The sequence below is a fragment of the Triturus cristatus genome, chromosome 7, assembly GCF_964204655.1.
Source record: "Triturus cristatus chromosome 7, aTriCri1.1, whole genome shotgun sequence".
In the NCBI taxonomy this organism is placed as follows: domain Eukaryota; kingdom Metazoa; phylum Chordata; class Amphibia; order Caudata; family Salamandridae; genus Triturus; species Triturus cristatus.
The window spans coordinates 1,466,115,878-1,466,128,553 of NC_140590.1; the positions used below are offsets into that span (position 1 = coordinate 1,466,115,878).

General features: G+C 43.2%; 1 protein-coding gene across 4 annotated transcripts in view; it reads right to left on the minus strand.

Annotated features, from left to right (window-relative positions):
• The window catches only part of PTPRT (protein tyrosine phosphatase receptor type T), a 1,546,842-nt gene that overhangs the window by 467,922 nt on the left and 1,066,244 nt on the right, over positions 1 to 12,676 (minus strand). For all 4 annotated transcript variants that reach the window (XM_085619228.1, XM_085619229.1, XM_085619230.1 and 1 more), the window contains exon 10: positions 930 to 1,131. In XM_085619228.1, coding sequence (XP_085475354.1) covers positions 930 to 1,131 — 202 coding nt within the window. The remainder of the gene's footprint in view (positions 1 to 929; positions 1,132 to 12,676) is intronic.

Sequence of the window (12,676 nt, forward strand, 5' to 3'; positions counted from 1 at the left end):
TTTCACAGTCCACAGCAGGGTGAAATGAATGCAGGGGCCGTTCAATCCAGCAAATTTGAAAGGCTTACCTTTTTCAAAAAAGGCTATAAAATGAATACAATTTATGCCATTAAAAACTCAGCCTTTAATTAATTGTTCACCCAGGTATCATGAACCTAGTAAATTGTAGTTTGTTCTTGCTTCTGGATTGTTCCACAACTTTATGATTGGCCATGTTTGATTGCACTTGTGGGTGAACTTGGCCAGAATCTATTGAAAGCTTTTTTGAAAATGTAGTAGAACAGCTAAAAATCCTTCACTGTACCTACTATCCTCGCAGGCACCTTTTTGCATGGGGTAAGAGTCACTCTGCATTATGTCTAAGGGGCTGTCAGTGAGAGGGCACTTTCTTTCATATACTGTGAGAGTGTCCGGAGATCATCCCCTTCTGGACGAGGGTCACAAACATCATGTCGAGGGTGGTGGGGGGGACAGTTCCATTGGAGCCTAAGTGGCTTTTACTGATGATCAAAGGTGACAGGTATGTGGAAATATGGCTAGCTCTGGCAGCGGGAGTGGCGAAACGAAATATTGCTCGGGGGTTGGGGGCACAAATACCCCCGCGTTGGGAGGAATGAGAGCAGGACCTCGACTGGTGCCAGAGGACCGACGAAGCTGTGTACAAAAGCAGGGGGTATACCAAGAAATGGAAGAAAGTATGGGGGCCCTGGCGGAAGTACAGACAGTCTGGGGCAGACGTGGAAAGGTGAGAGAGAAGATGATGGTTGATTGTCCTCGCTGTTCCCCGTTGAATATATTTGTGGTCAACTTTTGTGGTATCTCAGAATGTGCTTTATTATATTATTTTGTACTGAATGGTCTCATAAGCTTTGTTAATAAAACGTTTTTTTAAAAGAAAATGTAGTAGATGAGCCTTTCTGCTCGCTTACCTGAAATTTTGGTAGCAATCCGTGTGGTGACCGGAGGACCAAAACCCTTCGAAGTGCTGGCTTTGAGAGTGAAAGAGTAGGTGGTGCCTGGGTACAAACCCACAAAGAGGTGGTGAGTTTCATTCCGATATTTAAAGACTCTACCCCTTTGGCTGGTCAGATCAGCCGTGGGGTCCAGGGAGCCCACAGCTTTGTAGGTAATCTGAAAGAGAGTGTACAATGGTAAGAACACCAAGCAGCAGACACAGACTGCAATGCACAATAATGCTTAGATGTAACACAACGGAAGAAAATTAATCACAGTAGACACCTATTTACAATGGATTGTGTGCACCTAAATTAATCTTAGGTGCACAAAGTGGGCACTTTATGACAATAAATGCTCAATCCTTGGTCACTGAATTGGGATTAGGTTGGAATTTACTATATAGAAGTGTAGGGTGAATTCACAAATCCCATCAAAATGTCAGAATATGTCCATTCTTAAGTTCTGGGTGAGGAGTTTGGAAGCATTTATAGTTGGGCCACTAGACCAAATTGAGAGAAAAGCCACAAACTCATGCTTGTGACTATCCACATAGCTCTTGAAGCTAGTTTCTCACCCTGAAAATGCATGCAAATTTCTTCTTGCCAGAGGCAAGGGTATGTGATTTTCCATGGTAGGTAAGAATTCATGAAGCAATACACACATGTTAATTTCGTAGTAGGTTTACAGGTGTGGCACGCAAAGGCAAGTGTACAAAAGTACATTTATGTCCTATTTATACAGGCAGAATTTTCCATTTAATAAAAATGTCACATGAGAGCATTTTACTCATTGAAGCAATACAGGAAATCTTTATTGAATATTTTATTAAGTGCTAATAGATTATGGGGCATATTTACAAGGGGTTATCACCACCAGAACATTTTTGACATTCTGGTGAGGATAACCCTTCACCATATTTACAAGGTGGCATTATGTTACTTAACATGGCTTAACTCCAAATTGTAAATAATGCCCCTATTTACACAGCACTTAGGGTGAAAGGAGCAGGGGATGGGTGTTGCAGAGGGCACTCTGCCCTAACAACCATTTCTTTTTGATGCTCCCCCTATTTGCAAGGCTGGCGTAAATATGGGGCAGCGTCAAAAATAAGACCAGGGAATACCTGATCTTAAACCGGCGCAAACAGGAGAAATGATTAATGTCTCCTCGTTTTTGCTGTTTCTATGTGTGCAGCATTCTGCAGCACACATAGCAAGAGCATATCCCCATTAGTGATTGTTCACATGCCGGAAGGTGTCCCCTCCTGCACATAACCAATCATTAGATAATGGCAAGTTGCAACTTCTATATGTGCTGCATTCTGCTGCACACATAGAAGTTACAAATCGCCATTAGTGATTGTTTATGTGCAGAAAGGGACACCTTCCTGCACATGAACAATCATGCCCTGCAACGCAGACACCCTCGCACTATGGTGCAAGGGTGCCTGCATTGGCGCTAGGCAGCTAAGTCAAGCCCCACTGCTAGGGGAAATGCAGGGGTGTGCCGTATTATTGCAAATATGGCGCAACCCAGCGTTTTCCGAATATCGGAGATTGGCGTTACCAATTGTGGTGGAATACCATTCTGCTGTGAATATGCCCCTCTATGTGAATTCCTGAAAAGTTACATTTTGCTTGAAATTCAGTTTTAATCCTAAGGAAACACATTTATGATTTTTACAAATCAGACCAATTGAATTTTGATAGTGCTGTTCTTAGTCAAAAGCATCATCTGCAATGTGTTCTGAGGCAAAATCCATCTCCTATTTCTTGTCATCTTTGCGCTTGATATATATTGATTGTTATTGTTGATAATAAAGTAAGTGTTCAGGTTTGCCCAGGATGACACAATTTTACAAAGTAGGAGAACCGGGATTACAACTCAGGCCTTCTATTGGCATTGTTGGCATATTAGCAACAAGATAACATCTTTTTTATCTATATGGAGACACAAGAAAACATGTTTCTGGAAAATATTTCTGTGTTGTAAGATGTTTTCATTAGCCATGGAAAATGACCAAAACAGGCACTCCTCAATTTGCATATCAGAATCTGGGAATTACCAGCAAATTGGCCGAAGCAGAGTGCAAGGTCCGACTGGGAGAGTAGCCAGGGCCTGTCCTGTGCAGTACCTTAAACATGATGCACAAAGCCTTAAATGCAATCCGCTGTCTCACCGGGAGCCAATAGAGTTTAGACATATGTTTGTTGATTTGGAAATTCCAAGACTGATGTCTTCGAATTTTACACGGCACCCAAGCAGCAGCATTCTGAACAGATTGCAATTTATTAAGGCTATGCTGATGGGCATTGTTAGAATTGGGGGTTTCTAGTTGGCATAGGTAGGTACCTGTGACAAATAGGGACCCTTGCGTCTAGTCAGGGTAAGGGGGTACACTCCTAAAATAACCCCTGCTCACCCCCTTGGTAGCTTGGCACAAGCAGACAGGCTTATCTCAGTGGCAGTGTGTAAAGCATTTGTGAACACATACAGTAATCAAATGACAACACTAGAGATGGACACAACACCAGTTTTATATAAAAAATAAGTATTCTTTATATAGACTTATCACAAGACCACAAATGACACAAATCCACAATACTGTACTTTAAAATGGTAGACTTAGGTTAGTTCTCTTAAGAAATTAAATGCGACACTCAGAGTTCAATGTACCTTAAGATGCGTAACGCAAGACAACGAAAGTGTTGCAAGGACGGTGATGCGTTGAAGATCTGGTGCAAAGAAACAAAGATGGTGCTTTCTTCTTGATGCAACACGCTTCCCGGTGATGCGGCGGCATCTGCTGCGAAGTCGATCCTCTCCCCTGGTGATGCGAGTTGATTCCACAACGATGCGAGCCGCGACAGGCCCTGCGACACTCTTCCCGGTGATGCGGCGGCGTCTGATGCGACGTCGATCCTCTTCTCCGGCGATGCGAGGCGCTTCGTGTTGTGAAGCGGCAGCGACAGTTCGGCGACATGCTTCTTTTCCTTGAGTCGCGCTTCCAGCTCCTTGCGACACGCAAGTCCTCAAAAAGTCCAGCACAACTGCAGGCACTTCAAGAGAACTCTTGGGGAGCTGGTGGGAGAAGTCTGTTGGCCCTGAGACTTCAGCAGGAGGCAAGCTCTTTTCCAAGCCCTTGGAGATCCTTCACAAGTAGAATAAAAGTGCACACAAAGTCCTTTCTCCTTTCTTTGGCAGTCAGGCAACCACTGCAGGCCAATCCCCCAAGCAGCACTTCAACTTAGGGATAGTCTCTCCTCAGTTTCTTTTGGTTCCACTCCTCAGCAAAGGTTTCTTCTTGTTTCCCAAAGTGATCTAAAGTTCTGGGGTCTGGGTCCCCTTTTTGTACACAGTTTCTCTTTGTTCTCTGAAGGCAGAGAGGCCTTTGCCTAGTCCAAACCAGTTCTGGTCAGCCCTGGAGCTTTTTGTTGACATGACTCCTTCTTCCCTTTCACAGTGCAGGGCAGAGACATCAGACGCACCACAGGAGGTGGAGCCAGCATTGTGGAGGGAAAGCACAGTCCTATTCAGGTCCCAGGTGCAACTCCTCCCACCCACCTGCATGGAGATCTCTCTATTCAGACCTGTGTTGACTCACCCTGTCTCCGGGAATTCCCCAGCCCCCTTGAATTCCCCAGCCCCTGTCACTTAAACTCCAGACAAGGAATACACAGCCTAGCAGAGGCAGGTTTGGATGGTTAGACAAGAAAATACCTACTTTCTAAAAGAGGTATTTTCAAACACAGGATGTTAAAACCAACTTCACTAAAAGATGTATTTTATCATTCTGAGTTCAGGCATACTAAACTCGAATTTCTACCATGTTCCCTGAGTCAGTTAGGATTATAAGCTGTAATAATCAAACTGCCCATTCTGGCCTATGGGGAAAAGTTAGCCTTGCAATAGTGAAAAACAAAAATGGCTGTAATTCACTATTAGGACATGCCACACACATCAGGGCTTGTCCTTCCTTATACTTACAATGCACCCTGCCCTTGGGCCTACCATAGGGGTATCTGATATGAAGAAAAGGGAAGGTTTAGGGGCTGGCAAGTCGGTGCACTGGCAGTACCAGACTCTGCAATGGCAGGCCTTAGACACACTTTTACAGGCTGCTTCTGTGGGTGGCACAACCAGTGCTGCAAGCCCACCAGTAGCATTTGGATTAGCAGCCCTGGGCACTCCTGGTGCACTGTACTAGGGTCTGACAGGTAAACCAAACCAGCCAATCATGGAGTCACTAATCCATACATCAATTTTCAATAGGGAGAGTATATGCACTTTAGCACTGATCAGCAATGGTAAAGTGCCCAGAGTCATTAAACAGCCAACAATAGGTCAGAAAAAATACAGGAGGAAGGCAAAAAGTTCAGGGATGACCCTGCTAAAAGGGCAAAGTCCAACAGGCATCAAGAAAAGCCCATTACAATAATCAATCTTTGCAAGGATCAGAGAGGTGACAACTGTGTTTTGCAAAGGATCCAATATAAATGGAAGAATTTTCTTTGGCTTGGTCCATGTACGAGAGTTTGCTGTTTATAAGAACTCCCAGGTTCTTAACACATCTAACCGGAGAAGGCAAAGAGCCAAGCTCAGAAGGCCACAGTTTGAGTTCCAGACTACCGGTTCTACCCGACTCGGAGCCCGCTTGGACAAACACAGTGGAAAACTCTGTTTCAGCGTTAAGCCGGTGGATGCCCTGGTGGATGCTCTGCGGAACTCGTTAAGAGGGAATTGCGGTGAGAACTCCGTAATTCATTAGCGTGTAATATTCTGCTGCCTGGGGAGGAGATCAGGACCCTCTGGGAAAACATTCATGCCGAGGTTTCTTTGATTGGAGGCTCCCTGCTCGCTTTAGTTGCTTAATAGCTAAATAGCAGAAAAGTTCGGCTATACTGAAGAACTAGTGGTAGCCTCGGTTGTCTGCTCTGGCAAGGGAAGACTGCCCATACGGACAAACACGGATTTGCATTGTAACTCATTTGTTAAAAAAATTCCTGAATCCTTCACTGTTGGACAGGCGCTGCCTGTCTTCTGCCCTGGGACACCGCTTGGGACACTCTTTAAGACCCTGCCCGCCCGCCCGCCTCCCGCCTCCCGCCTCTCGCCGTGGGACCCCTTCTGCCATCTCGGGAGTCCGGCTGACGAGCGGAGTGTGGGTGTGGTGCAGGCACAGGACCACAACACCTAGCAGGCCTAGCGGTACATACCGCGATATTTCGGCGCCAGGAGGCGCATAAATTAACCATCATCCCCGTCTCGCGGGACGCCGGGCGAAGCCCGGCCAAAGGGCGGGCCCTCTGAGGCCCTCTGAGGTCGAGGAGGTTGGGTTGGGTACACCCCTCTATCATCATCTGTGCCCTACGTCATTCCAGGTACTTTTCTATTATTACCTACACGTGTCTAAAATTCCTCCCTCGCTCCTTAGTATATTAAACCAAAACTGCTTGCATGATATTGAGTTCCCCTGCATCGGATTGATTGAGAGATCTCTGGTTTCACCTATCACTGCTTGCCATCACACCCGGCCCACAATTATATCGCAATGTCTACCAGGGGAAGTAGAAGCAAAACTGCTGCTGCAAACAGTACATCCATCATCGGCCCCATTGACAACTTTATCACGAGAACCCATGACGCGATCGATTTAAGCATCTCTCTCCTTGAAAGAAGAGTCTCACAAGACTTAGAAGCTGCCAAGCGTAGGGCCTCATATGAACTATTAACAACTAAACGCTCCTCCCTTGGCGACATTTTGTTGGCAAAAACTCCTGTCAAACAACATGAACAACAACTAGGCTGCCCGCAAGAAATACGGCCTGATATTCACACCATTCCTAATGAAATTAATTTATCGGCCACAGACCCACTGATAGAGTGCGACTCTGACACGAGCAATGATCTCGAAAAGACACCAGATCTAAACATAAACCTTACTCCGGAAAACATAGAACCAAATAGTCCCATACTAATAAGACCCACTGAAGAGGGCGCCATTCGTAAACAGACTCAACAACCAACAATAAGCATCCCTTCCGTGGGTAAATTACGCAAAAAATCCAAAGTTCAATCTAGAAAAACCACAATCAAGTATCCTATAGCCAACGGAACATTTAAACAACCTGGCCCTTCAACTGAAGCCATGCAGGAAAAGGTCCAGGAGTATGTAAATAACCTTGACGCATCAGTAAAGCTAATAAAAGATGATCAACTGATAGAAAGCGTCGGCAATCTCCTGGCAATCTACATCTCACCCATCGAATCTAGACTGACTAGAATTGAAAAGAAACTTGAGGAACTCATCGCTGTTAATAAAAAGACTCTCATTAGAGACATTGTACCTACTAATACAGCAGGAAAACCAAACACCGGTAAAACTACCACTACAAAACAGACAGAAAAAATTACATCGACTGTAACTAGTACAATAAAACCGCAACCAAACTTATCCATTCCAGTGAGCAAAAATAAGCCTACAAACAACTCTACCACAGGAAGTGGCCCAACTTCAAGCACAACCACTAGTACTCAGGCGGTAAACACTACTCCAGGAAAGACGACCACATCATCTCAAGATCAAAAAAAGAGTCAAAATTATTCAACATTCACTACCACAAACTCTCAAAAACCCCGGTTAACACACGATCCACCATATAATTCAAGGCAGATCCCTTCAAGAATCAATCTTCCTCCCGAATGTGGTGCTTATGTATTGATTTTAGTGAATGTGCCTAGGCTTAGGAACGATCAAGAGGAAACTCACTCATCCTTGAAAAACAAGATCCTGCATTGGTTGATAGCAAACTGTAACTATCCGATAGAATGCACAGCAGAAATAAACAATGTACAGAGAGTAGGATGGATAGGTCCTTTAAAAAAGAAATTTGAAGGTGATTGTGTATCTATTAGTTTCAAGAATTCACAGTGGGCCGAGAAAACTCTGGCCAGAGCCCCTCCACCTTCCGTATGGGAATTTAATACTACCCTACTCCCACTGGGGTACTTCTATAGGCATCTGATCACTGATGTACCAACAACAGAATCTAACCTAGTCACACCTTTCTTCGATCATCATTCAATATTTGCAAACAACTCCCCCTTTTTACAGCAGTATCCCAAATTTACATATCCAAACATTCACATGCATAGATATCATCCACAGGTTCATCCTCATTTCACATCTCACCCTTACTTGTCTACAATGCCAAACAAAGAATACAGGGACCCTCGTTGGCAACATGTTGCCGCAGCACCTGGTAACCTTTATAGTATTCCAACTCAAAACAGGTTTGCTGCACTCTCTACTCTTGACTTTAACGATTGACAAGAAAATATCTACCCTGTAGACTCAGTGAACCATACATTAAACCCAGTAGGCCAGACGTCAGATAGCCCCCCTAATACCTATGGATTAGACATGCAGAACATAATACCAGAGAATACCTTAAATACTCAAAATCAAATAGGACCTAATGACGAAATTAACTTAGCTCAATCAAAAATTAGCCACCAACATCATGGAAACTCATTAATCAAGAAAATTTCAAACTGCAATAACAAAAGCACTTCCTTAATAATTTTAACTTTCTGGAATATAGCAGGCTTGCTGGCTAAAGTAACAAATCCTAACTTTTTAAACCAAGTAACTGCGAGCAGTATTATCTGTCTTCAGGAAACTTGGGCTATCGTCCCACTGCATATAATGGGATACAAGACTTTCCTTTCTTCAGCAAAAAAATCTTCTTCTGGAAGAAACAGTGGCGGTCTAATTATCTATATAGCCAACACCCTACAACATGAAGAGATAGTTCCAGTTAAACTACATGAGAATTACCAAATAGTAATTTTGAAGACAACTAAACAGACAGTATACATTATTGTAAACTTTTACAATAACAAAAAACTAGACGACCTAATTAACCTTCTTCAAGAAATCTCTGGTACTCTACAAAACCTAAAAGAGAAATATATTAATAAAACATGCACCATACTATGGGGCGGAGACTTTAACATCCATCTATGTGACAATAATAATACTGATAAATGTGGGATAGTAGAAGATGATGGAAATATGATCACTCACTTTACTCATTCACACGAAGGTGAAAAAATGAATGAGGCTGTAACTGAACTAGAACTGGGTTATGCAAACGAACTAAAAACTCCTCAAGTACCTTTTTCCCCAACCTTTAATGGCAGGGGACTGACGAGTCTGATAGACTACGTTATGATCTCAGCACATAAAGGTCCAATTATAGAATTATTCGAAGTAACCAAAAATCCTTTAAGTGACCACTTTCCGATTGTAATCAGCCTAAGAGAACAAAGAAAACAAAAAGACTTTGATACTTTTTCTCTACTGCATCAACAAAACTTAGAGATGGGGTCTCTTAATGGCTACACCCTAAAATGGGGAAATGTTGATAAAAAAGCGACCATTTCAACAATTGTTACAGCATGTAAAAGTGAGATATCACTTTGTCTAGACCATGAGGCAGAAAGCTCCAAGATAATAGCTAGCTTCAATATTATCACAGATAAGATAAAAAAGGCTTTAATTAGATCCTGCAAACAGATTAACCGTGATAAGAAAGGCTGGTTCAATTCAGCTTGTACGAAAGCACACGTAAAACTAAAAAAAGCATTGGCCAGTAAGTATAGAGACAGGGTGAAAATTACCGCTCTAAGGAGAGACTATGCCTTAGCAATTAAAAACAGAAAACATGAGATAAAAACTGACCTCTGGGAGTGTCTAAAAAAAAGTACAGAACTCAAAGATAGTGTTGAGTTCTGGAAAATAGTAAGGTCACCATACCTCACAGGGAAGGAGGATATACCCTCTATTGACGTCGCGATCTCCAACACTGAATGGGTAAAACATTACTCAAATGTTTTTGGTTTAAGTCCATCAGATAATATGGAAACAACGGACTTGCTGAAGCAAGTTATCTATCCGCTAAACCTGCAGTTTACGCATGACGAGGTACAGAAAGCATTAAGATCCACTAAATTAGGCAAAGCCCCGGGGCCCGACGGGGTTCCCGTTGACATTTATAAATACGAGGAAGAACTCTGGTCCCCGCTCCTGACAAATGTCTTAAACGCTTCCCTAGAAGAAGGCCTGATTAAATCATGGAAGACCTCTGTACTCGTCCCGATCTTTAAAAAGGGAGACCGAAACTCACCAACTTGTTATAGGCCTATCTCCCTCCTGGACTCTCTCGGGAAGGTCGCTGGTCGGATAATTCTCGAGAGACTCCAGGAGTGGGCAGTCACTAACAATGTCATATCAGACATACAATATGGTTTCCGCGAAGGCCTAGGCACTGTGGATCAAGCACTAAACTTGACCCTATTGGCAGGAAAATACTTAGAGGCCAAGGGGAGTGCCTTTCACATGGTGTATGTGGACCTATCCGCAGCCTTTGATTGTGTTATACATTCAAGGCTGTGGACGATCCTGTTGAATATGGGAGTAGATCCCCCTATTGTAGATTTCCTACGAGAACTCTACACTGGAACAACAGGCAGAGTGCGATTCGGGACAAAGGGTCAATTGTCAGATAGCTTTTGGGTAGAAAAGGGGGTCAGACAGGGATGCGTACTGGCCCCCTTTCTATTCACCCTCTACACAAATGGCCTTGAGACAGCACTGCTTGAGGGAAGTAAAGACCTCCCATCGGTCGGTCGTCGGCATATACCCGCGTTGCTATATGCCGACGACGCGGTCATTTTAGCGAGAACATCTGTGGAACTGCAGCGAGAATTGGATAGATACTGTGAATTCATGTTAAGTTTGAACTTGTTTTTAAATGTTAAAAAAACTTTTACTATGCATGCGGGGAGGAAAAACATGAAACCTAAAAGACTATTTGTGAAAGGGGAAGCCCTGGAAAGAACACCCACTTACCAATACCTGGGAATTGTCATTGACGATAAATTTAAGTGGAAAGCGGCAATTTCGGCGAGAAAACTATCATTTCTAAAAACAACAGCGGCCTTGAGAACATTTGTCCAAAAACTGGGCCACAAGCCACCTCTAGAAACCTTAAAAATCTACAAGGCAAAATGTGTCAGTACTGCTATCTATGGGGCAGGGATATGGGGCTACGCAAACGTGACTGAATTACAAAAAATAGAAAATGCCTTTTTAAGATTCTTATTGGGGCTGCCGAAAAATTCTTCAACATACGCCTGTCACGAAGAGCTGGGCATAGACCACCTAGAGGACATTATAAGAACACAACCTATAATGCTCTGGAGAAGAATTTGGGTCACTGAACAATGCAATTTAACCAGACTCATCATTCAAGACATTCAGACGCTGGAGCACTACGGGCGGATGAAATGGACAGCCTATGTAAAAGCCTTTCTTACAGATATGGGACACAGTCATTATTTTACAGATCCATCATCTTTATACAGTATTTCCAAAAAAGATCTGAGGAAAGCATGTCTATCACACCTGCACCAAACACGTCTGCTAAAAGAAATCCATAAATCCTCTGTACAACAAAGTCTATTAGTCCAAACAGTATCATCCATTGAACCTTATTTGCTGTATAACATGACCCAATTTGAAAAACTACTTCTGACACGCTTCAGGTTCAACATGTTCCACTTAATGGTCTGCTTTCCCACACAAAATGATTGGTCATCAAAAATGTCATTGTGCCCTTGTGACTCCCAATCAAAGCAGTCGACAATACATACAGTCTTATTTTGTACATTTTTTGAGGCACCCCGCAGACAATGGCTATTGCCCATATTTAAATATTGGGGTCTACGCCAATGTCGCCCAGCCTACCTGGCGTTACAATATCTGGAAAATGAATTGATAGCAAAAGCAACTGTACGTTTTTTGAAATTTTGCATACGCCATAGGTCTAATCTCTGAAAATCAAATGTATGAAGAGACTACAAGGGTTGGTAGTAAGAGTCTAACCTCTTCTTTTAATGATTTTACAAAATGCATTTTAAACTCATGATTTTTTAACAGTCTTTTTAAATTGAACTAATGTATGAAATGTATTTCTATGAACTTTTATGGTCTTCTTCGCAAAACCGAATAAAGTGATTTTTGATTTGATTTGATTTGAGTTCCAGAAAGAGGGCTGGGCACCTAACACAACACCTCAGTCTTTGCTGCGTTCAGTTTGAGGCAGTTTGTTGTCATCCAATGTCCCACATCTCTCATGCAGTCGCAAAACCTTGCTCTCTGTCTCTGTCGCCAATGACATAACAATTTGTGTGTCATCGGCATATATGTAAGCGTTAGCCTGAATTAACTAGTTTGGCAAGTGGGGTGTGACACAGATGTTGAAAAGAAGAGGGCTGATTAAGGACCCTGGAGGCACCCCACAAGGAAGGGGGAAGGAAGGTTTGGAAAAACCACCTCGTCTGACTAATTGTTCTCGGCCTGCGAGGAAGGAGTGCAAAAGCTCCCAGGCTGTCCCGGTCACACCGATCCCACTCAGCCACTCCATCAGCAGCTTATGATTCACTGTATCAAAGGCCAATAGATATATATTCAAGCAGGATCAGTGCGGATCTTCTTCCCTGACCGAGAGTCATCCTAATCTCCTCCATGGCCTTAATGAGGGCGGTCTCTGTACTGTGACCAGCACAAAAGCCAAATTGAGTGGCGTCCAAGAGGAAATTGGTGTTAACATATTCCTCCAATTGTAAGTTCAGCACCTTCTCAAGAATCTTG